Source organism: Denticeps clupeoides, chromosome 13 (assembly GCF_900700375.1).
Source record: "Denticeps clupeoides chromosome 13, fDenClu1.1, whole genome shotgun sequence".
Classification (NCBI taxonomy): domain Eukaryota; kingdom Metazoa; phylum Chordata; class Actinopteri; order Clupeiformes; family Denticipitidae; genus Denticeps; species Denticeps clupeoides.
Genome location: NC_041719.1, coordinates 5348754 through 5375755, shown reverse-complemented (window position 1 = coordinate 5375755; position 27002 = coordinate 5348754). Strand labels below are relative to the sequence as shown.

The 27002-nt window shown below is 43.4% G+C and overlaps 1 protein-coding gene across 2 annotated transcripts in view; it reads left to right on the top strand.

Annotated features, from left to right (window-relative positions):
* The first annotated feature begins 506 nt into the window (after positions 1 to 506).
* Positions 507 to 27002, top strand: part of bcas3 (BCAS3 microtubule associated cell migration factor) — a 180301-nt gene continuing 153805 nt past the window's right edge. For both annotated transcript variants that reach the window (XM_029000655.1, XM_029000656.1), the window contains exons 1-13: positions 507 to 642; positions 1814 to 1897; positions 2130 to 2184; positions 3147 to 3222; positions 3874 to 3980; positions 8276 to 8357; positions 10737 to 10809; positions 18076 to 18183; positions 18289 to 18365; positions 19514 to 19590; positions 20139 to 20222; positions 22672 to 22842; positions 24753 to 24846. In XM_029000655.1, coding sequence (XP_028856488.1) covers positions 1827 to 1897; positions 2130 to 2184; positions 3147 to 3222; positions 3874 to 3980; positions 8276 to 8357; positions 10737 to 10809; positions 18076 to 18183; positions 18289 to 18365; positions 19514 to 19590; positions 20139 to 20222; positions 22672 to 22842; positions 24753 to 24846 — 1075 coding nt within the window. In that variant the 5' untranslated portion in view covers positions 507 to 642; positions 1814 to 1826. The remainder of the gene's footprint in view (positions 643 to 1813; positions 1898 to 2129; positions 2185 to 3146; positions 3223 to 3873; positions 3981 to 8275; positions 8358 to 10736; positions 10810 to 18075; positions 18184 to 18288; positions 18366 to 19513; positions 19591 to 20138; positions 20223 to 22671; positions 22843 to 24752; positions 24847 to 27002) is intronic.

Below are 27002 nucleotides of genomic sequence, written 5' to 3'. Positions count from 1 at the left end.
TGCTGATCACTACTGACCTGCTCTTGTTATCCTTAATATCAGTAATAAACAAGCCATAATACATTACAATTACACCTTTATGACAGATTATTAGTAGATTCCCCAGTTTGAACAACAAGGTAACAGTAAATGTCGACGTTTGACTTTTTCTTGTCTAGCCTGACAACTCCGTGTTCTCCAGTTCTTCACCAGTTATTTCTGCATTACACTTCCACGAGGTTACAAATCTCGCTGCCCTGTTAGGTTCCACAGAAGTGCATTAAGCCACTATTAGTTCGCAATCTGTTTTAAATAAGCATTTAAAATAATCGCTGATCTGCATTCGCTAAAGTTCAACCAATTGCAAACCTGAACTTGATACACGTGATCCGGACAGCGCGTGTCTGGCTCGTAGGCTGTGACGCTCTCGTCTCAGGCCCCGTGTGTACTTTTTCCTGATTGGTTCAAACAGGAACCAGTCTCCGCCCCCGGCGCGAGACGATTGGTCGGCGGGGAGAACCGGAGCGCTCCGATTGGTCGCATGCGTGTTTTCTAGTCCCGTTGTTATTTTTCTGTGCTGTTTTGTAGCCTTTGATAAAGACCACTCTGCCGGATAAAGGGACTTTAAACGAAGACGCCCTCCGTATTTACCGCGCGGCCAAGGTATTTTCAGCTGACACGCTATTATTTGAACACACGTTAGCACAGTGAAATGTCTTGCGAAAGAGATGCTGTCACTAGCCTAGCTAGCGTGCAGGTTGGGGAAACTCTTCGGAAATGCAATAAGTTGAGTTATTGGCGCATCGGACCGCTGACCGTGTCGGCTAATAATTTACAAAAAAAGAAAAACATGACCCAGTTCGTGCCTGTTCGTTTGGTTAAACAGCTGCTTTTTTAGGACTGTGCAGAGCTTGGGTTGAACCAGGCCCCACAGCTGGGCTATCGCTTCTACAAACGTGTCAGTGTCCTGTGTCGAGGGTTAGGAGGCATGTTAATAAGCCCGTTCTAGTTTAAATCGTACAAGGCAGATGTGTCAACATGTACACGGAGTAAATTGAGGTAAAAAAAAGAAAAGAAATTGAAGTGGGGGGCTATTTACGTGTCCTTACGTCGTTATTACACCATTGTAAAGGTTCTAATTTGGCTGTACCTTCCTGATTGTTACTGTTGTGACTTTCATTTACTGATGCCAGCTTCCCTGCGTCACCGCCAGTTTTAACCTGGTCAGCATGAATTGTCATTGTGATACACTGCAGCACAGCACACGGTGACTCAACGAAATGTGTCCTCTGCTTTTAACCATCACCCTTGGTGAGCAGTGGGTAGCTATGACAGGCACCCGGGGAGCAGTGTGATTTGAACCGGCAACCTTCTGAATCCGGATCTGCTTCCTTATCTGCTTACTTGTTGTTTACTTGTTTTATTGACCATTTGGAAAAAATACAGTACACCACTCCTCAAAAGTTCTCTTTTCACAGGAAAAAGTTGTTTGGTGTATTAGAAAGACATCATATGGTTCAGAACTTCAGGCCAGACGTTGTTTGCACTGGATTTGTCCGCTGATGATGTAATATCTGCACACAGCTAGAGAGGAACGTTATCAGTAACAATTAGAATTGAATTCCAGTGGAATCCTGTCTTTGTTAAGTCTGTAACTTTAAAAAACTTCATCAATTATTAGAACAAACTACTGATTAAAGAAGCAATACATCTGGGCAAATACAGTACGTGCATCACCTGACGTGGGTTCAACTACATCATTATTTTAAACTTTGTCTGATTAATTAAGCACTTTTCATGGGAAATAACAAGGTACTTTTCTGTCCGATTCCAGACTGAAGGACAGAATGGCGAGCGACTCCCCTCGCAGACCGAGCCGCTGTGCCGGAGGGGTTGTGGTCCGAGCACAGCCAGCCACGTAAGATCTGCAATCACCCAGAATTACAACCTTTAAACCTCAATAGATTTTCCTGAGTTTTTTTACTTACTCCTTTCAAAGTAAGTACGACAATTATGATAGCCGTCATCGTGAATCATACTTTTTTACACCAGCAAAAAGCATAAAATGGAACATTTTTAATTCTAGAAATTTTAAGGGGGATTTGTAATTACCGGTGAGAGAATGTAATGTGGATTTTTATGCCTTTCAGTGAACAGTCGTACATGGAGAGCGTTGTAACCTTCCTGCAGGATGTCGTCCCTCAGGTGAGCCAGTCAGCTCAATAATTCTGTGGTCTCATAATCAGTTCGTTTTCCACAGTTTATGCACAGTTTATAACACAGACCTATGCACCATGAAAATAAAGAAAACACATTGAATGAGAAGGTGTGTCCAAACTTTTGGCCTGTACTGTAAATGTGATGGTAGCCTAGTGGATAACACACTTGCCCACTTACTACCATTGTGTCCCTGAGCAAGACACTTAACCCTGGGTTTCTCTAGGGGGACTGTCCCTGTAACTACTTATTAGTAATCTGAAAAGTGCCGTTAGTGTATTGGAAAGTATTAACAGTAAATATATCAGTGCAAATTTTCTTTTTACAATGTGAGCCCTGTAATGGTTAGGTTGTGTTCTGGCTCTGGTGGAACAGTGCAGAAGCAGAATGGTTTGAATGCAGCAGGAGGCCATGCGGGAGCATCCCATGATGCTATTAGTGTGAATGGGCTCTTTCGCTGAGACAAATGCTCTCTGTCAACAGGTTGAATCCATCTGGCCAGTTTCAGTAAAGATTGCTGCAGAAATGTGCGTGGTATGGGTAGCCAAATGTATTATGTGACTGGATGAAAATACCTACAGCTGTAACTACAAAACTACAAGATTGTCACAGTTTGAGCCAAATGCTTTCTCTGTACTCGTCACAATGCCTCATATTTACCTTGAGATGGTAGTAATCGGTTGTTTGGGAAGGCTGCATTGTTGGTTATTTCATGTTTTTTTTAATAGTCTGTCTATACCTAAGAGACTTTATTATAGATTTACATTTACATTTACATTTACAGCATTTATCAGACGCCCTTATCCAGAGCGACTTACAATCAGTAGTTACAGGGACAGTCTCCCTGGAGCAACTCAGGGTTAAATGTCTTGCCCACTAGGCTACTACCACCTAGATAACATATAGTGCACTGTGGGCAGATATTAATGCTGTGCCTCTTTATTTTAAAGGCGTATACAGGTGCGCCCCAAACTGACGAGAAGGAGAAGATAGTTTGGGTGCGGTTCGAAAAAGCTGATATAAATGGTATGTTTGGGTCTTTTTTTAATTTTTATTATAATAAACAAATAGAATAGGTTGTAGTGGTACATTAGTGATCAATATTTGTATAACTGGTCTGATGTTCTATACATAATATTAAGGAACAAATAACCCATTGGAGCTTTGAAGTGTTGCATGAGAGTTTGCAGTTGCATGAAATGCATTTAATTGAATAATTTTTTTATTTGAATAATTTTTTTAATTGAATAATTGAATTTTTTTTTTACTTTGGGGCATTGATGGGGTAAGACCCAATTTAAATGTGCACCTTTCTATTCAGTTGTGTACATTTACTGCACGCTTGATTCCCGGTTTTAGTGTCTCAATTCTAAATCAGTAAGAATATGTGATTTGTGGGGCAGTGGTGGCCTAGCGGTTAAGGAAGCGGTCCTGTAATCAGAAGGTTGCCGGTTCGAATCCCGAACCGCCAAGGTGCTGCTGAGGTGCCACTGAGCAAAGTACCGTCCCCACACACTGCTTCCCAAGCGCCTGTCATGGCTGCCCACTGCTCACCAAGGGTGATGGGTTAAATGCAGAGGACAAATTTCACTGTGTGAACCGTGTGCTGTGCTACTGTGTATCACAAGTGACAATCAATTTACCACTGTGATTGATTTGAGTTCGCTCTGTGGACAGATGTAGCCCGTTCACCGGAGTTCCTCGAGATGCACGGCAATGGAAATGACCCTCCTCTGTGCTTGATGATCGGGTACTCAGACGGGATGCAGATCTGGAGTGTGTCTGTGAGTACCCGCTTACCTATCGTGTGTCTGTGTGTCTCTGTGTGTAGTATAAACAGCCAGATGGATCAAAATTATATTTTCCAGCCACAGTTTACAGAGGAGCATACCACCTACTACCACCTTTAAGATGCAGTTGAAAACCCACTTGTTCAAAAAGTATTTCAGACGAATCTAACACTTACACACGCACATGCACACACACTGCACAAAATAAAAAAAATATATCAATACATTAGTAGCCTAGTGGGTAACACACTTGCCTGTGAACCAGGAGACCCAGGTTCAAATCCCACTTATTACCATTGTGTGCCTGATCGAGACACTTAACCCTAAATTGCTCCAGGGAGACTGTCCCCTATAAATGCTGATTGAAAGCTGCTCTGGATAAGGGTGTCTGATAAATGCTGCAAATGTAATGATCTTTTTGAAACATTTCGAGCAGTTTTAGGGCCCTGTGATTACCACAATGTGGAAACTGCAGAAGGAATTTATACAGGCAGAATCCAACAAAACAAAAACGGAATAAAATGCGGAATTGTGTTGCCACTGTAGCCCACTACACGTGCTTCCACTTGAGGTGGGATTTTTGCACACACCAACGCAATGTAAACGTGCGGTCAGCTATGGCGAAGAGACTGTCAGTGCTGAATTCGGACCACTTGCCTGATCGGTTCCATGCAGGCGTGCGCATACGCAACGTGTTCTCAGAAAATTACGGAATTCGACTCTTAGTGCTGAGTTTAGAGCAGAATAATACCAAAACAATTTTTTATGAATCGGACGAACAACTCTTTTGTAAATCATGTGATGACCACTTACAGTCAATAACTCAGATCAGAAACAGAAAAGAAGCAAAACGCTCACGCCAGCAAACTCTTGGTCATGTAAACAAGTCAGCTGATTTTATTATCATGGTTCTAGTTTATTATGCAAGTGGGCACAAACTTTTTTGTATTCCAGGTCGCCCCAATGTTCATTTATTTGCTTGTTGTTTTTTTTTATGTTGAGGTCAAACATGAAGCACTTTTATTTAACAAAAGGGAGAATATGTAGTATTGTGAAATAGGTCTTTGAAATGCACATATAATTTACATGCAAATGGTTTACAAAAGCAAAAAGTAAATGCCCAAGCATTTTGTTGAACAGTGATAAAATATGATTTGTCATATTACCGGATATTTTTCCCCACTCACGCCATTATGACATAGTTTTTAGGTGAATAAACATGTTTATAACAGAACACATGGAATTCATAAGAATTAAAGTGGAAAAAATAAAACAGATTTCACAGGGCCTTACGGGTGAGTGAATCGAGGATGAGAATTTGCTATGCAGTTTCATTTTATATCCTCTAGATGTCACCATAGACACAGATTTGTCTTTTTAAAGTTCCCTGGTCCTGCCACTAAGTGCTCAGTAGTTCCTAATGCATCAGTATAGGCACCATAGAATTTTAAAGTTACTGGTGTCTCTCAGGTTTTGCACAGGATTGTATGAAATACAATCATAATATCAGTTTATACAGATCGTTAAATACCCCTGTTGAATTTCATGCTGTACATTCATTTCTGCTCTTACTTGAGTCTATTTGTTCTTTGTTGTATTGTATTGTATTTCAGGCCAAACCCACGGTTGGCTGCATATGTATATAAAATCAAGATGTTTGTGCAATAAATGATTATTTCTGTTCTGTAACTTGAGTGTTAAGAGTTGGTGTAAAGTATTATGATATTAGTGAAATTACAATTTATTAAATTCTGTCGACATGGCGAAAGTTAAATAGTAATTATCTGGATCGTTTTATGGTAATTTGGGGAAATGGTGTTTTTTTTGTCTGTACAGTTTCAGCGTGAGTCCCAGGTCTTTGCACAGACAGAGATTAACACACAGTAGTTTTATCACGGCATGAGCTGACATAAATAAAATAAAAAGCAACAGAGAGCAAAGCTGGATGGAGGGGAAAAAAGCAATTTTGCATATTGCTGTGATAAATGGCAATGTAATGGCGGAAATGTTGTTGATGGATGTCATGTAGATCCCGGTAAGGCGAGGAAGGCTGCTCCGGTAATGACAGTGGCATTAATGTAAACCTCACAATCCAGAAAATTCCATTATTGCTCTGTTCCATTTGTCAGCGGGGGATTTCAGGCGTCCCGTTCTCTCCAAACCTGCTGGGTTTTATACCATTAATCTCCCGCTCGGCCGCTTTCAAAGTCTGTCCCGACCACTTTTAATAAAAACATTATTCTGATCCGTCACTCTGAAAAGGCTACTAATTGAGCAAAAGAGCGATCATCCTCGGACGTGCTTATCTACTTAAGACACGTGGATTAGGGCCTGTAATGTGATAATGCCCGTTCACTGTAATTTAACACACGGGGTGGGGGAGAATGTCAAAGAGGGATGAGCGCTTTAAAACAAAAGCTGCGGAAATACAGAGCCATTAAACCTGACATTACCGTAGGTCAGGGCCCGTACGAGTGGAGGACCATTTGACTGAACCCAAAACGTCCAACTGTCTCTTACGTTCAAATGTAAGCAGGAGAGATTTCTGCAAATTGTTGGTAACATGAGTAGAAGGCGTCATACTTGCGCGATAATACTTTCAAGACATTTGTTCGGCGCTTGGTAGTTTTTATTCCTGCGGTTTTGGCTCTTGACTTCTTTCTCCCCACCGCTGTATTCACATGAAGTTTGTTCCACCCAGTTGGAATCGATTATTTTTCCTTGCAGTGTGAACAAATCTCTTTTTGTCCTGGGCTGTATTGTTTTTTTTTTTTTTTTTTTGCTTCTATCCTTCCTCCCATGCGTGCACACACACACACAAACACACACACAAGCTGAGAATTATTCCAATTGATCATATGACCTCTCCAGACATTGAGGCCTGCAGTAATTGGAAGCAGGTCTGTACTGATGAGTTAATGAGACCTTTTTTAAATGGGTGACCCCACCGCGTGTGGAGCCAGTTTCCACACACAGCGGATGCTGAACTTGTTGTTGGTATGGGGGGGTGCAACAGAGGTAGCGATAATGTCATTGGTCCATGAACATGTGAGCATCACTGACCCTGGGGGCAATGACCCTTAATAATTGCAAAAAAAAAAAAACACTGTACATGCACTTGTTTGGTTTAAAATATTTGGTCTAAAAAAAGTGTTAAATCAGCACGTTGTTTCCATTGTGCCATTACTGACCTGCTGATGCATGCGCAGCGAGCATTGACCAGACATGTGACTAACATGCAAGATGTTTGCAATGCGTTGCATAATTTTCTATGCAATAAACATGTTTAATCATGTTGGTTTTTTTTTTGCCAATTGCATTCAAGTATCCCGAGTGTCATTTTGAGTGTCATTTTCCAGCGACACGGATTCCACATGCCGGTGAACACAGATAACACCGGGCTCCATGTCTCATGTGTGGCCGGAATGGGTTTATCTTCAAGTGTGCAATGTTTGGCTTTTGATTTCAGAGAGCCCCTTTAACAAGCCACTTCTTAACCGCCACAGCCTAAACAACGTCCAAGCAAACACACTTTCATGTCGGCGAATGCTAGAAAGGCCGTCTCTGTCTCTGATGCAGAAACAAAGATCCTCATCATTCACGCTCGGGCGTGCTTGGTTGGCTACTTCAGACTAAACCGATGCTCTTTTCTGGTTGTTTCAGGGGACACAGTTGCGGAGCCAATGGCACCACACTGTCACTGATTGCATAAATGTCGCAGGTTACACCCTAAGTGCCCCCAACCTCCTATTCTCTCTCTCTCTTTCTCTCTCAATGTATTCACATATTCATTTGCCAAATGATTTCAATTCACACCAGTTGCAAGAGAGGGAGGATGCGTTTCTGCCAAGCACAGATGTGGTCAAAGCCATGAGATCACAAACAGACGATAAGCTGCTTAACAGCATATCCATTTAAAGGAGCTTTTAAGAGCAGTCTCTGTATAGTTTAAATACTTTTTTTACACCTTCAAACACTGAAGAGTCTCTTTTTTAGCATGATGTTTGAAAAGCACTGACTACCACAATGATGGGTTGTAAATTAACATCTGTGTAACTTAAGAAGGCTTGTGCACAATTTCACTGCTTTAATGTAATTATGTACTTTTTATTTATGTTTAATGAACTGTATAAATATTCTGTCATCACTTGTAGATTTTGAAAAGTAGTTTTTCTGTATAAATACGAAGTATTGCTGGTTTGCACTGATGTCCTGTGTCCTGTGCATTGCATGGTGTGTTTATGGTGTCAGGTGTAATGGCGTGTGTCCTCTGTGCTCTCTGCCCTCAGCTGAGCGGTGAAGCCCACGAGCTCTTTTCCGTGCGACATGGCCCAGTGCGGACCGCCCGGCTCCTGCCGTCTCCCCATATCAGTGAGTGTCTGGCTGTCTCGCACTTCCCCAGATACACTAGTTGAATGCAATCAAAGCATGCAATATATAATATGGCTTTATGGAAATTATTGATTGCAACTTACTCTTATGGCATGTAGTTAATTGGATAGTTTTGTTCTCATTAATGTTTTAACTGCATTATTTTTGGTTCCCTTTGTGTTCAGTTCCAGACTAAGACTGTCCATTAATATATATTGAGAAACTTTATAAAAAAAAAATGTATTGAAAGGAATGGCACGCCTTCAAATATTAATCTGGCTAGTGGCGTAGCTAATATGTGCAGGATATGTGGATGCCAGCGCCCTGCTGCTTCTCATCCTGATATTAAAAATCCACGCTGCAGATTAGTGTTGGCCTCGTGTCAGCTGGCCCATGAGAAGCCCTGAGAGTCCTGCTAGTCTGAGACAACCCACCTCCCAACACACACACACACACACACACACACACACACACATGTACACATACCTCCCATCTCTCTGTCTTCCTGTACCCCCTCTTTTCCCTTTAATCTCTGTTTGCTCATTGGCCAGCGAATGGCGATGGTAGTTACATTAGCACAGAGGTCAAAGGTGCATTTCTTCAAAGGGAACGGTCTCTATTGACTCCCCTGAAATAATTATGTTTTTGACTGCAGTTCTCTGAGACTTTTTACACAAAACAGAAACAAGGTCATAATTAATTATGTACAGCATTTTTGCTGTTGTGCTGACACGTGATGCTAGATGGCAATGAATCTTTTTCAAGCAAGATTTAGGAGCATAAACCCTTGTGTTCAATAATTAATTATTCAGAATCCTCCTCGTCCCAGAATGTTCCAGTTCTCGTTGCAGATCTCAACAATGCACAATGACGCCATTCAAACTTGTCTGGACGTGGATAAAAGCGAAAATCAGTAATAAGAAGCAGCAGATATCCAACATATGAGGAGAGCAGTCCTCGGCAAAATAAAATCAATTGTCCTACTGGGGAAACTGATTGCGATCTGTCAGGGGCCAAACAATGTTGCACTGTGCTGGGCGGTAAAAAGACCATTTGTTTCAGACAGGAGACTGGGTGGGCGGATTTGGAAAGTCCTGAAAATAGGTGTTGATATTAATAAGGAAAGGTCTTTCCCAGGAAGTTCAGCGTTTCCAGAGGGGCCGACCCATTTTTGGCCACTGCCGGTGTCACATCAGTCCTCCAATGTGAACTGATTAATATCTGCATCCAAATCGGCCATTTTTCCTTATCCTTCCATATCTGATTTTTAAAAAATCTATTTATTTAGTAAAATGTGCGGATTGAAATCGCATGATTTATGACCAAATCAGCGAGTCCATTTACAGAATCACAGGTTGCTTTGTTTTGGTCTTAGTGTCGACATATCCTAAGTTTTACTTATTAGAAAATAAGATACAGATGCACAAATGCTGGTTTTAACAATTAGGCCACAGCATAAAAGAACAGTCCAAATTTTTTCAGATTCCTATTTTTTTTCCCTTTATTTTAACAGAACATGAGTGGTTCGTCTCATTAATTGTGACAGTGAAATGGGCGCCAACTGTCATCTGCTGGAGCCATCGCGTTATGTGTGATTATTCAATATCGTGACTGGTTGCATTGTGCACTGACAGAGAAAGTGGAGGCCGAGGAAGAAAGGACTCTTTAAAGCGGCGCAGCCTCGAGAATGGGACGTTTGCGCTCACACGCCACCCTGCAGTCCTGAATCTGATTACCGCGGTAGCATGGCTGCCCAAAATTACAGCTTTTTCCGGCCGAAAAAAAAAAAATGGATGCCCTCCCGCTCTTAAAAATCAGGAAAACTGACGAATGGAACCTAATGCAACACGTTTTCTGAACCCCTGAAAACATGCCTACTGGCCTTTTTTTTCTTTACTGATTTGTAATTTACCCCAAGACCCTTGATGAAAATGAAACAAGCTCTGACGAAAGGTCCACGCTCGGCTTTGAAGGCTTTTCTGCGGCGTAGGCGCAGCGAAGATGGTTTGAGTTCAACACAATGCTCTCTCACTCGCTGTCTTAATATTTTGCACGCTGGTATTTTAATTTCATTTCGAGCCGCACGAGTCTTCATGCGAAGCCGAATCATGTTGTGGTCGGGGAGGATGAGTCTTTAAGCTGACAGGAAAGAAGTGCCCTCTTTGTTTTCTGTTTCCTTAGGAAAAAATAAAGGGGGGAATATATATAATTTGATTACAGGGCAACTGTTGTAATGCAATCAGCACGCTTCCTGTTGTGGTGGCGGAGTTTTAAAGCGTAGCGGGTGGGCGTCTCCGGCTGATGGACGAGAGGCTACACATGCTTGCTGTTGATGAAAGTCCCTCTTTCTTTCTTTCTTTCTTTCTGCTCTTTCTTAAGGTTCTTTGAAGATTGACAGCTTTGCTGAGAAGCGGCCTCTGCTTGGGGTGTGCAAAAGCTCCGGCTCGTCGGGGTGAGTGTGTCGCCCTCCACGTCACGTCCTGTGCCTCTCCGAAATGCATGTGGTCTAATCACAGGGAGCACACACACACACACACACACGTACACACACGTAAACACACAGCACCAGGAGGTCTTCAGTCTCCTAGGCTTTCATCTGTGCCACCGAGATCCCACTGATCGGGAATTGATAGCAGCCTTGGCTACCATTGCTTCCTTCCTGCCACCAGTACAGCGGAAACTGTGGAGGTGACATATTCTGACATATACTGCCCCCTTTTATTGAATGGTTCAGTTACTATTTTTTTTTTCATTTTGCAATAAAAAGGAAGGTCACGATTATTTCAGGAGGAAATAAAGCCACTGGGCTCATGAAAAACTTGACAGCAGCTATTTTAAAACTCATCATGTGTTAATCGCTGTCCATCTCTCATGACATTAAAAGTGCAGAGGGAGCCGGCGCTCAGCATTTTACAAGGAGGTGCGTCAGAAAACCACAAATTTACTGCACGTAACGAGCCCTCGCGCCGCTGCCAGGACACAGGGAGTGGCCTGCAGAGAGGCAACCCAAGCCAGACTTCACGAGTCGTCCCACGCCAGAGACCCTGGCAGGGCCCAGGAGACTGCAGGCTATTAGGGTTTGCCACTGTTGGAAGGAGAGCGAGGAAGCGGATGCCCGTGGTACTCGCCGCTCCTCCCCTCTCTTCCAGCACCTACCCTCCTTTTCCACAGCAACAAACCTTAACTTGATATTTCCTGCTCAGGAAATAGAATAAGGAAGTCTGTCTTCAGTGCGCTTTTGATGGAGAGACCACCGTCCCTCCCGCTTCCAAGACTTCAGCGCTTTAGCGGGTGCTTGGAACATGCCGTGTCTGCCTTTGACGTGGAGGCGGGCTGCGATGGTTTGGCTCGGTGTTCCGACTGCTAATGCCGAAAACATGCCCCGTGTTGAAAGCCATAACCCAAACCTCCGTGTCAATGGCGTGGCTGCGCAGTTCCAGAAGAAGTGTTTGCTAAATAATGTTGCATTCAAGAAAGGAAGAAAGAAGAGAGGAAAAAAAAAACAAGACCCCTGAGCATAGACATTTTTTTTTTTCTTTCCAAAGTCCTCGCAGAACCTTTAGGTTATAATCAATGCGAAATAACAGCTTTTGTCAACCACCAGAAAGGATGCCGTCTTGACACGTAAATGGAAAACACATTTGAGTCTTGGCTGATACGGGATGGCTGGTTTAGGAGTCGGCTCAGCCGATTACAAGATTTGGATGATAGGGGGGGGCTGTTGTGGAACTCCAGTCAGATGCACCTAACGTAATGCCATCGGTGGAAAGGATTAGGTCGTGAATATGGTCCTCACAATTTGATTGGTGGCGAAGTGCGTGTTCAAACGAACAAATTAACCCCGTCACACATCTGTTCTCAGGTGTGTGAGTGTGTGTGTTCTTGTCTGTTTATTTCCTCTCCACGTAGTACAATAGGAGTTTTGTTAATGCTCTTCTCTTCCAGCTAATGCAGATTGAACCGACTGAATTGCAGCTTTAAAGCGTTAGCGGGCTGTTAGTGGGACAACGTGCTCCCGGGCTAAAAGTTCAGCATGACAGAGGCCAGCTTTTTTCTTCTGCACGTGGAGAAATGCAGTCGTCGGGTGGGCGAAAGCATTAAAGGAGCCCTCTCACTTCCCTTCAACTTTCCACTTACTGGTCTCCGAGGAGAGGATGTGGATTCATTTTTATTTTTTTTTAAATCAAACATGGCCCTCCGTCACCACGCTGATTACCGCTGGATTTCTGACTGGCTCTGTGGCACGTGGAGGTTCAGGCGACCATCCACCGTGCCTTCTGGCTGCAGATTTGGCTGCCGAGCCATTGGGACCACCCAGATAATGACTTGCAGCTCTCAAATATTAATGTTCATCCAACTCTTATGAGCACGGCCTGTCCAAACGCTAATTGCTAGCTAGCATGCGATAGGAATGCATTTTACTGTACTGCGTCCTTAAATGTCCACACTGCTTTCAGCATCTGTGTGAAGTCCCTCTGGCACTTAATTTCTATTTGTTAATTCCACTTTCAGAAACAAAAAAAAATTAATAAATATAAATAACATGGCAAAAAATGTCCCTGCTTGTCCTGGACAGATATTTTTAAAGAGACTTAGCGAAAGCCTATTGTGATATTAAGCTGTACTTTTCATTGCATTTCCGTGACAATTCAGAACGTTAGATGTGACGTACCCCTCACTAAAGTGTATTAAATGAAAAGCTCTGCGTGTTTGTATTAAAGTGGCAGCAGATTATAAGAGGATTTGCAAGTGACGCTTTAAGCCCCGTGACGGTGTGCTCTTCTCTCGCCATCACACCCGGATCGCTGGGCTGATTGTCCATGACCAGCAGCTCACCCCGTCAGCGGCACCTTTGGGAGGAAGTGGCTGCGATGCAAACTTCCTGCAGTTGGGCCGTGTGTGCAGCATTACATCCTCAACTTTCCTTCTAGATCTCTTTCGTATCAATTTAAATTAGAGCAAAATTGTCACTGGTCGGCAAACCCTGCCAGATAGCCCGATATATACATTTACATTACATGTATGGCATTTATCAAACGCCCTTATCCAGAGCGTCTTACATTAGTAATCATGGGGGCAGTCCCCCCGGAGCAATAAGGGTTAAATGTCTTGCTCAGGGACACAGTGGAAGTAAGTGGGATTTGAGTGGTTAAGTGGGAACCTGGGTCTTCTGGTTCATAGGCGAGTGTGTTACCCACTAGGCTACTACCACCCCATATAAATGTAATGGGTTATGTATATGTAGGCTTCATATGTTTTTGAGTACTTTGAGTACAGATTAGTTAGTTTTCTTGTCACTTCCCTTTTTTGTCTCTTTCTTTGTAGCATTTTCTGTGTAGTCGTTCATGTGCTAATTTATTAGGAATTGTGATAAATAACATGACTTGCAGTCGTCATATGGATTAATGTGCAGAAATCATAGCTGTCTTCATCTTGGAAAAACTTTTCACGTGACCTCGAGAGTTTATAACCCCTCTCTCCCAGGACAGGACAGGCAGAGTGAAGCCTTCATCCTTTGGAGTTTGGCCTTGAGAAGCTCGGAATGGTGCTCAGTACACTGTCACATCAGCAGCATTCTTATTTACCTGGAATGCGGTAGTTTAGAAATGCCTGTCTACTGCTGAATGTTTGGACACTGATATAGTGTCAAATACGAATTCCAGAGTTCAGAAGTGCTCCGGACATGTTTTTATCTCCAAGGAATCTGCAGTAACTCCCTACTCTGATTCCATGAATAATATAAAGCACTTGTTACAACACTGATCACAGGCCTGTAAGTCCAAAATGCTTTTATAGTGATTGGTAGACTGAAAAAAAGTATGTCACTACTTTAGTGGTGCCAAGGTATTTTTTTTTTCTTAATTAGGCATTATTGATAACTCATGTCATAATCAATAATGAAAATGTTTTTTTATAAACCCAGGCCTATTAGTGATGGCACTTTTAAACCTATTGGCTTTTGTTGGTATAGTAGTATTGCATCTATTTATTTATTCTCACTTTATCGCACCACACATGTCTGGTCTCCAGCTGCAGAATTAATCTGTTATTAGGTTTCTTCATTTTAATACGAGGACGCACTTAATATACTGAACCTGTGCTTAATACACGTCCAAGGTCTTGGCAGACAGTGTTGTGCATTAGTTTCTCATCCAACAAAAATCTGGCACGTAAGACTATAGTGCTGCATTTACAGTGATGCCTAAAACATATGGCTGATCTGATGAATATTAATACATGTTCTGCGCTCCAGTGTGCATCTGCGCTTGTGTCGGACCCATCACTCACCCTCTCTCCCACCTGCCTGTCCTGCGCACGCAGCCCCAATTAAACCCCACAAACGGCAGAGCGTGGGGGCGCAGCGCCGCAGCGCGCGCGGACGGAACGGGGGAGCGCGGCGGCGAGCAGGGCCCCGGCGACAGGGGAGCGGAGGAAATGTATTTCTGGCGGCGCTGCAGACATGGAGCTGCGGTTGAACTTTTTACCCTAATTACTTTCCCGCTAATGCCCGCGGCGTGCCGGAATGAAAGGGCCCCCTCAGGCCCCACAGAGCCTGTGATGTGGCCAGCGTTTGTTGTGTGCTGAGCGTCGGGTTCAGGGGAGGCGGGGAGGGAGAAGGCTCTGAAAATTGTGACAGGAGTTTTTTTTTTTTTTTTCTCCCTCCCTTCCTTTTCTGAAAATGTCTCAGTTACCACCCACCTCACTTGTTGCCTACAAAAATAGTGTAATTGTTTTCAGCTGTGTGTTTTTTTTTTTTTATCCCCTTCCCTGGCTTTGAAATAACTGTTATAAATCAATATGACACAGGTTAAAGGCATTGATCCTCGTCCAAAGATCGGTTTTTCAAATTTGTTTGTTTTATCCTCCCCCCTTAAACACCTTTTAGGAGCATTAATCTTTAAAAGTTTACGTGACTGTTCCCAAAACTGATTGCTAACCTTTGAAAAATGGCACTCACATTAAACGTGTGGCATTAGAATGGCAGATTAGCTTCATTTTTTTTTTATTGACAAATCACTTCCATATTTAGCTGTGTTTTGCAGAGATCATTAGCGTAAGATTTATTTTCAGTGGATAGTTGTAATTAGCAGAAAGTATGTGCTCCCTTTTTTGGGGGGGGCTTCGAAAAGGACAGCTGGGATTTGGAGATTAGGCAGTATTTGTTTTGCATTTCCAGAGCATGTAATCGCCCGTACGAATTCAGGAAGCTCGTAAAGTAGTGCGACCTCGGGTGTGATGACGACGTCGCTCGCCTTGTAAATGAATTTATTTCCTCCGGGGCTTTTTGTTCCGTCTCCAGGCTCCACGTTCACTGTGCAGCACCACATGAAATGAGCCCCAACGTCTTTCCGATTTGTTCCACTCAGGTTAATAAAATTTATGGATTAAAGAAGAGAGAGAGAGAAAAAAAAAAAAAAAAAACGCCAGCCTGTAATCCAGTCGGGTGGCAGCGAGATGGAATAACAGATGTCACCGAGTTTATGGAGGTGATGAAATGGCGAGCGTCTGACATAACGTTCGGAATAGCCATTGTGCATGGAACGTGTTGCTAAAATTAAGGGAAGGCGGTAACTGTAAAAAGTCGGTTTTGGACGGACTGGTAGCACCGTCAAGTGATGCCGCCATTCCTAAAGCTGATGGCTTCTGCAGCCTTTCTCTGTGGTCAGTTAATGACGTTGCTACCCAGTAATTAGCTGAGTAATTGGTATCGACCAAATCCGTGTTTAAAGCGCCGTGAACTTTCACTGAGCCGGGAGAGGGATGTCGAATTCAGCAGACATGACCTTTTCTCTGTAAGTCAAAACCATTACGGTACCTTATACCGTTTTAAATGTGTATGTGTGTGTGTGTGTGTGTCTTGATAAGGGGACCCGACATCTCCCTTGATCACATCAAACGCGTACTCCTGACTCGCCTTTTTTCCTGCCTTTCACTCTAACTGAATCAAACAGGAGACGAATTTTGGAGCGAATTTGCCGGCGCATTCGTCAAGTTGGACGGATCAATTTGGCCCCTCCGTAATTGATACGTCGATGTGGCGGGTCCTGCAGGACAGGGCACGGCCATGGGGCTCGCCATCACCTCGGCATGTGCAGGTCTGACATTTGGACATGATTCATAATGCTAATTGTAATTTAGCCTCACTCTCAACCCAGGCTTTGGATATTCAGAGTGAGGAAATTGTATTACAAATGACATTGCGAGCGTCCATTAGAACAAGGCCATTTGTTAGCATACAAAAACGCAAACAATTGAAGCGAGTGGTGTGGTCTGATTCTCCTTTAGAGGCCATCATTGCCCCATTAATCCGTTTAGAAGCATATCTTTTCTATTATATTTGCACTAAAAAGCTTTAAATTTGATTGATTCGGCTCTGATGATGCTGAAATCAATGGCCGTCGACCCGGGAACAACTTTGGGAAGTTAAATTCTTCTATTAATCTCTGTGCTTGAGAAAATGTTTTTTTACTCAGAGTGTTTTTCAGACGCGATGTCTGGAAAGAGGAAATGTCAGTGGTGCCCGGAAAATGGAAATGCAGCTTTTCAGACACTATCTTCTTATCATTGCTGAGCACTTTGTTCTCACAGACATGAGAACAAACACACACACACACACACACTAGTCATAGAGACTGTGTTTTATATCTGTTGGCTATGGTGGAGTGGCTGGGTGCAGAAATCAAAGAGGTCTGGAGTCACCTATCTTGCAGCAGACTCTGTGTCTGTGTGTGTATTTGTGGCTTTGAGTGTGTGTGACACATTTAGGAATTTATGTTTCACTTTGAGCAGGTCAGGTGGGCTTGAGCAAGTGAGTTTGGCAAATTAAAGAGGGGCTGTAAATTCCCCAGCATTCAAAGTGCCGTACAAATGCCAAAGCCTTTAAAATAAACAAGCTGTAAATGTAATGCATAGAAACATCTCCAGTAATGTTGTAAATATTATTATTGTTTTACTCTAAGGTCTTGATAAGTACTTTCATTTGTAATAGCTATTATATTAGAACTAGTACTGCCTATAATACACATTTGTACATAATGACATATTTACTTCTTCCTTGTGTATTACCCTCCATACATAACATATCTTATACATATTATATATCTCCATATAGGGTTTCTGACTGCTCTACTAATGTTGTGTGCCATCAGGGACATTTATAAATTGTCAATGTAATGAAATGGTGGAGTACACACTATAAATTAGATATAATGCATGCATTTTATTAGAACCTTGTGCCAATATCTAATAGTAGGACAGGATGGCATCAGACTGAATCCTCAGAACAGTCCATAAGGAAGTACTTCAGTCAGATCTGGTCCGGACGTTTGATATGGACATTTTGTATTATTTTCTGAAAAAAACAAAAAACAAACAAAAAACACTGTAGCTCTAACATTATATCTATGCATCTTTAAAGCAGTGAAAAGGGAACACTGGAGACCCCCTGAGCTCCTGCTGAGCTCTCACTTTCCCTCTGTTTATTACATACTAAGGGACTGCATGTCATAGGTTTTGTAAATGGTGAAGGCCTCTGGGTAACGCATTGAAACATTAAAGAAATAAATATCCTTTTCCTCTCCCAGAGATATTTCTTGGCATGCTTTCTTCAGATGTGTCCACTGAAAATGATACACCACCACTATTTAATTTGCACTGCTTGACAACAGAGAATGTTTCTTCTTCTCATTTATTATTTATTTGTATGCATGTCTTGCAGGACCAGCACTCCCTATTGCTGCGTGGACCTCTACTCTCTGCGAACTGGAGAAATGGTGAAATCAATTCAGTTCAAAACTCCTATTTATGATCTGCACTGCAACACACGGTACACCTCCTTCTGTGGTGTGCAGTTCTCTGCGTGATTCTTAATTCTGTTTTTCAAAGATGGTTTATATTCCTTATATTCCTGTGTCTTTCTTTACCCATGTAGGATTCTTGTTGTCAGTCTGCAGGAGAAGATTGCTGCTTTTGACAGCTGCACCTTCACAAAAAAGTTCTTTGTGACAAGTAAGCTTAGGTTGTGTAGGGTTGTATTGTATTTTGGTGTTTATTCATGCAATTTTTTGTTGATTTATAAGCATCTCTATAAATGTGTTAGCATATTTCTTACACATGCATGACGCTCATATTCCTCCAACAATCTCAATAACAAACTAAATGGAATCACTTCTGAGCTATAGCCCATACGAGGCCTTTAAAAAAACTAAATTTACCCTCAACATAAATGCTGTATTAAGCCGTTAGAAACTTAACACACCCCTTACACACTGCAGTGTGTAGCAAATTATACCTGCACAGTGCATGCACCAAAACCAGACCTAAGTTCCCCCACTTAACTGATTACCTGTTGTAAATTGCCATTAGTGTTATTTTAATGGCTCCCATTGTCTGTCTGCCTTCCCTGTCCATGTCTGCACCGCAGGAAATGATCACAGTCAATATCCGTACATCATTATTTAGTTGTTTTCCTATTGTGGGGAGTGGGTATTTCCTCATCATAAAATGTCGGCTAGACGTGTAATTTTTTTATTATTTTTTTTTGGGGGGTGGTCTCTGCTGCAACCAGAAGCAGGTCATATCAGCATTGAATAACTATTAACTAATAAGACATCAGTAATTTTTTGGGCTGGACTGAGAACTGCCCTGCTCTCCTTCCACCATCTTGCTCTTCCACTGCCCCCTCCGTAGCCATTCCACACAGGATGTGTTAAACACATGTTATCTCACTGCGCTGGATCCCTCTGCCATGGAAAAGCACAAAACGGTTTTGCATTACTGTGCCTGTGGCTTACCTCAAGCCTTATTCGCCCAGCGTCAGATCCCAACTCCGAACACTAAATTACTGTCTCCGTGCATTTCAGCTGCACTCTGAGCACTAAATTACTGTCAGCACACTTTCCCCTGTGTAATGTGCACTCACATGACCCTGTGTGCACTGTATGTTTCTGCTCTGTGCTGAAAGTTTGTGTTCTTTTATACCTGTGATTCCAGCTGTTTTCTGATTTTTAGATCTACTTATTTTGTTGATTTTTAGATCTATTATTTTGTTGTTTTGCATATATATTTTTTTATTTGTATTTGCTATGATTCTCAGTATGATTTCAAATAACTCTTCTTCTCTTTATTTCATGTCTCTTGTGTGTGTTATGTTACAGGCTGCTACCCCTGTCCTGGGCCTAACCTGAACCCCATAGCTCTGGGAGGCCGATGGTTGGCTTATGCAGAGAACAAGGCAGGTGGAACAAATAAATTAAGGCAACAAGCACTCTCTATGTGCAATAAACAACATCCAGTGCAGCTGCTCAGGAGATCTGTCATATGTCTTAAAGCGTTTCATTACATCTCCATATATCTCAGCAGAGTAAATGCGTTAGAAGTGTTCTTGCACTAATAAAACATAGATGGTGAAATAAAGGCAGCGGTAGAATGTTGGAGTGCGTCGGAGGCTTCTTTTCTCTTACCTTTAATGGAGGACATTGTAATGGACAGATGGAGCAGGGTCTCTGGTTGAGTTAATGAGTTCTGTGGGGAACAGCAGCAGACACATTGTGTTCATGAGGGCCTCGGAGAGTCTGGGTCTGGGGCCTTTAAAGGACTGGGGGGCTAAAGTGCTCTGGCCAGCACTACCATCACCATCACCACCACCACAAACCCTCCTCGTTTCCATGGCAGATGCCACTCAGGGCTAATGAGAGTCGAGAGATTGGGAGTGGGGGGGGTGACAGTGAGGAAGACGGCAGTGGTGACGTTGTTCTGTCCTGTGTGTCCCTCTGTGTGCAGCTGATCCGGTGTCACCAGTCGCGCGGTGGTGCCTGTGGAGATAATGCGCAGTCCTACACTGCCACGGTCATCAGTGCTGCTAAAGTAAGACCCGGCACGTGCTCATGTGTATATTCACACCATGGACACACACCCACACACTGACCCATGTACAAACACACAAAAACCAAAAAAAAGACTCACAGGCTTGTACGCACCATAAATACACACCTAGGTGTTTCAGGAAAATTATTTTTCACTTTTCGTACAACTTCAGGGAACCAGTGTGTTAAAAATATACAGCACAACCAAGAAGATGGTTCAGAAAAATGTCAGTATTGAAATTTGCACATTTTTTTTTATGGATGCCTGCTTTTTTTTCCAGCCTTTAATGATGTCAATGGAAAGTATTAATAAGAAGTGCAAAATTAAAGGGTGTTTGGGGTTGGGGGGTGAACAGTATAATAAGGTTTGGTTTTGAACTGGCATGTCGGGAAACTCCTGATCAAAAATTCAATCCAGTCTTACCCTGTACTTTACTGTTTCTAATTCTGACCTTTCACTTCTTCAAGGGTTGATGTGCATCTAATGTTTGTATATTATGAATTTCTTTCTTTATTTCATTGTGAAACTTGGGCATGTAATCTGCTAAATGTGCACCACCTCAAACACATTTAAACATTCACAACACATACGCTTGCCCACGTGCACAGGTTTTTTTTTTTTTTAAACATACTCGCATTATGCAAATGAAGTGCACACACACAGTAGTGTATTTTTACATGCAGAATAGGGGCGGCTTTTAAAAGGCACACCCAGACCACCTCATTTAAAATGTAAATGGTTTGGGCAGAGAAGTACTTTTAAAAGAAAAGGGGAAAAAAATCTATATTGGTGGGGGACACATCCCTTCAGGGTTCTATAGAAAACTACGCCCATGCTTCCAAAACCCACCACAGACACAGAGGCTGCGCTGCAGACCGTTTTTGTCCGCATTTCTAACCAGAAATCTGCATTTTCGCTGCTGTCGGATGAGGTCATGGGCTCTTTTATCATCTAACGACGGCCTCCAAAGTCGCTTTGAGAGTGTTGAATTGCTGCGCCTGGCTGTAGATGGGTCATTCGGCCTGCCGGGTGTTTTAATACACACCAGAATTTATTTCCCTGCCGATGCCGCCCCTCATATGGTTCCAGTCTCCTCTGCTCCCCGAAGGTGGCTTAATTGATTTATTAAGCCCACATCTCTAATTCCCCAGTTGCCCTATCACTTCCTAACGATCTCTAACGGCCTACGTGAGAGAAGCGCCATTAGCCTTAATGGTGGTATACATCAAAAGAAACACGCTAAAGGTTAGCAGGGGGGTGGAAATGAGGTTAAAAAGTCCTGATCTACAGACGGCCCGTCTGCAGACAGCGCCGTCATTTATAACAATATCCGCGCCTGTGACACGCCGGCCCCGCGCTGAGTGGATCTGAGTGCTGCTCCTGTCAGGGGCCAGAGGCGGGTGGTGGAGGGGGCTGTCTCAGAGCAGACCCCCACCACTAACCCAATAACGACAAAGAAATGGAGGAGGTCGGCGAGGAGGGCAGGGCAGTATTTAAGAATTGAATCCACGTTGAAATCAGACTCTGGTGGATGAGGTGCCTTGCAATTGTTTGTTTGGCTGTTCATGTTGGATGAATGTAGTTGCTGTTCATGTTGGATAAAATGAGCTGTACAGAGGTGTGTGTGTGTGTGTGTGTGTGTGTGTGTGTTTGTGTGTGTGTGTGTGTGTGTGTGTGGCAAATAGCCTTTCTGAGCCCCATAGGCCTTGTTTCTAAAGAACTGCTTGTCCTCTCCTTTCCCTGCTAGTGGTAAATGGATAGTACATCTTAAGTGGGCTCTACTCCTAGTCTCCCCGGTTAATGGAGTGAACTGCTGTGTGGTACTGTGTGTGTGTGTGTGTGTGTGTGTGTGTCGCGTTTGCGTATACACAGACCAAGCCCTGGAGAGCTTAATCAGGCATTCAGTCCAGGCACCGCCATCAATACAGCATGGCGCCTGCGTTTGTTGGGCCTTTGGAGCGACCCTGACAAGCTCACTAACAGACTGTGTGTAAATTGCTCCCGGCCCCATCAATTATTAAGAGAAGCGTTTACCTCCTAATTGATCAACACTAATGTGTTTTCTAATCACTGCAGTTGGGCTTTTTAGTGCTAATCCAAACAGTCCCCATTGATCTGCGGGAGTCCGCCTGGTGGCAGACACGGGGCTGAGCCTGTCTGCTGCTGCGCCAGCACTCTGCACACGGAGCAGACAGACAGCTTCCACACACACACACACACACACACACACACACCTTCACATATTTTGCCATAGCCCTCTACATTATGGTACTATTGATATGACCACAAAACCAAAGTACGTTATCATCTATAATTATATTCAGTATTTATTAGGAATGTGAATCACAAGTATAAACTACACCAAAAAAAAATTATACCTGTGAATATCTGCAAACATTTTGCTGACAATATTTCTTGTCTCATTCATGCTCATGTATCTCTGTTTCAGACGCTGAAGACAGGCCTGACTATGGTGGGGAAAGTGGTGACCCAGTTAGCTGGCACGCTGCCCTCTGGGGTGCCCGACGAGGAGGGCACGCCCCACAGCGCCACCCGCCGCAGTCCTCACGCCCCGGGCATCGTCACAATCATAGACACACACGCTGTCGGGGAGGGGCAGGTATGAGTGTTACGGTAACTAATGGAGTGAATATTGTCAGTCAACTGCTTCATAGCTAATTTCGTCTTAAAGCTGACTAATGTGAACCGATCGTGTGAAATGCATTCATGCAGGGTGAATTCAAGCAGCCATTAACCTAAAACACCAATAAAACTGTTGGGGTTTAGGTGTCGGTAAAATTTTGGTCCTGCATTTACTTTTCACCCTTACATTGAATTTAGAACAAAGGTGTCTTTCCTTTTTAGTATTGTACCTATATATTTTTTCTGCCAATTACCAATATTTTGGTAAATGTGACTTTTTATAAAAATTTTTTCCCCTCAAATTTGCAAAGACATTTGTAAAAATGTGTAAGAGCCCTGTGTGTGTGTCTGCATATCTATATATTCTGAATGTTTCCTAACTAAACTGATGATCTGGTTTTTGGGGACCTTTCCAGTTTTCCTGCTCAGCTTTGCTCCGACCTCACACACTACTGGCCTACAGAGGTGTGATTCATTCAACTCTCAAATCCCCTCGGCCTTGGGTCTTTTTTATTTATTTTTTTGTGAGGTTTGTGTTGGTGGAAACTTAATTTCTTGAACTCTCATGGCTACGGCCCCAACCTCACAAGAGGCTGAGGCCACTCGCGATCAGCGTGCTCTTCCCCCTTTCCTGCCATGCCCGCCCATGTCGCCTTCGTGGTCTTCACCGGGTGAGGTCTGCATTCTGTCCTTGAGCTGTCATTCCAGCATCGCACACTGCTCTGTGCCACCGGCGGGTTGTCCGGCGCCGGAAGCTCACCGTTCTGTAAGCCCTGCGGCGTGCCAGGGGGCCTGCTCTGTGTCACCGACCGGTGGAGGGAATGAAGAGATCTAGGACTCCCTCCTCCTGCTTCTTTCTCTCAGCGCACCTCAGTCTCTCGCTTCTGTTTACCTTGCTCGGCTTTTTGCATTTTTTTTTGGCTGGGGGTTTAACAGGGGGGTGGTGCCCTCCCCCAGCTCATCTGTAATAGGCTATCCCCCCTTCTCTTTTTCCTCTCTACACTTATTCTCCTCTTTCAAAACTCAGGGCAGGATTCCCTTACAGAACAACATTGTCTGTTAGCCATAATAAAGGGGCTCTGGCTTGTGTCACTGAAGCATTTTTTGGGGGTCTTAGACTTTTTCAATACCATTAAAAGCCGACTGGATGCTTAATGCAACACTCAGATCATATTTATCCCGTGCTTGCACTGGGCTTATCATGCCTTGGTTATCTTTTTCATGACCATACGAGAGGCTGCCTCTCCAAGCACATAAAGGAATGAGTTAGAGATCTGTTTGAATGGAGAACGTATTCATTTCAAAAGGATTACCCATCCGAGTGGTCTTACCACCTGTCTAATAATTATACCAGAACTGAGAGACTGTTTCTGTCCTTCTTGCATCAATTAAACGTAATTGTTCTTGATTTTTTTGCATGAGTAAGAGTATTTCTGTATGTGTTGAAACCATTTCCATTAATGTCCTTTTATCAGCCATCAAACAAATTATTTTTATTTAAAGTTTTTTGTATGGAAAAAAGTCATAAGGTTTTGTCAGCAATGCTTAGAAGTGCACTGAACTGGGAACTGTATCCACAAGGGGGCGACGGATTTTAGTGGGTTGGAGGGTTGTCAGGGCGACTGGGATGTGGAAGGCTTAATGTCCACTTTGGTCAAAGAGACCGAGACTGACTTGGACCACGCTTTGTTTTAATCATACATGCCAAGCCATATTTTTACTCCAGAAGAGCACATTGTGTGTAGGCCGAGGATTGAATTGCATCTTCAAGTGTGGCGCCGGCACTAAAATAGAGAGGCGAAAGACAAACAAAAAGTCAGAATGTATTTCGGCAGCTTCGAAAAAGGCCGTCTGAACATGTGTGTGTGTGTGTGTGTGTGTTTTCAGGTCCTGGTGAGTGATGATTCGGATGGAGAAGGAATTGTGGCCCACTTCCCGGCCCATGATAAACCCATATCCTGTATGGCGTTCAACCCAAGTGGTAAGCATACCCCTGAAACGCTTGACTAGAACCTACCAAAGCACAAATAAAGTGCACACCTTGCAAAGATAAACAGATCTGAGAATGTTTTAGATGTTCACAATATAACTGTATATGAAGGTTACACTTCTGCAGCATAAAACATCTTAAAACAATTAAGGATCAGTCATATAGGAACTTTTATCCTGAATAATTACAAGGCTGGTCCTGTTTTGAACTAGGTTGCATGATTTTACTCAATCATGTGATCCTTCTTGATCATCATGTGTCATGATTTGTTGGGGAAGCTTTCTCAGCTGTGGTTCTAAGATCTCATTGATTTTGGGTTGGATTGAGATTTGAAAGTGAAGCGATTGCAATTGTGAAACACTGCACAACAAAATGTGTCCTCTGCTTTTAACCCATCACCAGTTTGTGGGGTTGGCACTTTGCTCAGTGTCACCCTGGCAGTTCGGAATTTAAACCCACAACCTTCCGATTGTGGCGCTGCTTCCGTACCCGCTAGGCCACCACTTCCGATGAAAGCTTTCATCCTCAAACAATTTGTGGTACAAAGTGGACCCAAACTATCCCCTCCACTTTTTTCTTCAGGGTTTCCCCTGTCTTTACATGTGAGTCATGGAAATCTTTCCTTAAAAAAATCTTTCTATTGTTATGTGGCACCATTGGAATATAGAGCTGCATAGATGAGTTAGAGGGGACTCCATTGTCTCGCATACTTTTGGTGATATTGGCCCTTAGGCTTGATCGCATAGCTCTGTGAGAAAAGAAGACATTTCCCTCTTGTCTCCCCCTTTTTCACATTTTTCTAATTTCTCTTTTCTCACTGACACTTGTGTGTCAGTTCCCATTGATCCACTTCATGCCTTTTTCTGAGGCCCTTGATGTTTCACCAATAAGGCCTGGCTGCGAGCTAATGGCTTGCCTCTGACACCCGCAAACGCCCTCCAGGCTGCAGGGCTCAGTTACGCTTTTCCGAGATGAGAGGGGTCCGGACGACGGAGGGTGGTCGTCTCCATAATTCAAAAGCCATTCATTCGGCAGTGTCACAACACGTTTCAGTGTGTTCAAACACAACGAAAGCGGTTCCATCCTGTGCCTCCGCAGAGGAGCATCTCTGCATCCTTCCTCTTCCTCTATCCTCTCAACAACTGCAATTAATTCAGACACTTTTCAGCTTTTTCCATATCGACCGTCTTTCCGGCCCTTTCAGAACCCAAGACGCTTGACAAAGACCCGTTTGTACAACGCGTCTACCCTGCATAGCTGTTTTAATAAAGTGACCACTGAAAGCTTCCAGACCCTGCAGCGAGGGCCGCGAACAAGGAATCCTTTAGAATACCTGCTCTTAATAATACAGAGAAAAGACCTCATACCCCCCCGTCTTCACTCTAGACGCTCCGTCTCCCCGACATCTCTTCCCCGCAGATAAATACCCCCTCGCCTTCTCGGCGGAGACGGGCGCAGCGGCACGCGTCGGCCCCCAGCTTGACGAACAACTCCGCACAGGCATTGTTTTATAAGAAAGCTAATATTTACAGGGGCCACATTCAGGCCCCGCAGGTTCTGAGCAGCGACCCTCTGATGGTACCACATGAGAAAAAATATGCTCTCCTCCCAGCCAGCCCTATCTTTCACGCCGAGGGCATGGCGAAGGGAGCGAGAGTGCGGAGCGAGCTTCTGGGACGTATCAGCGGGTCCTCTTGTAATTTTTTGTGAAAGAGGGTTTACAAACCGAAACTGCTGGCAGATGCGTCTGCTCACAAGAAGATGTTGGAGATGTTTGCAGTGGAGGGAGAGAGGGGGAAAAAAAGGTCTTGGTGACACCGTGTTATACTGAACTCCCTGCTAATGCGACTGTAGATTACCCTTTAAGGAATGAAAGTCGCCAATGCTTAAGTACTAAAGAAAAATTGTTTTGCGATATGTTACGATTGTGTTAACTGAGGAGCAGTGAGTTTCTTCATTTTTCTTCCAAATGAATAATGTTAGTACTGACCTATAAAATGTATTAGGTCACATCCTCTGTTTCATTCATGTTGTGGTGACCAACTGGATTCCCTATTGCAGCTCTGATACGGGAATCTGAGGGGGAATCGTAGCCGGTTAAAAAAAAAAAAAAAAAAGCAAAATTCATGATTGACAGTACACAGGGA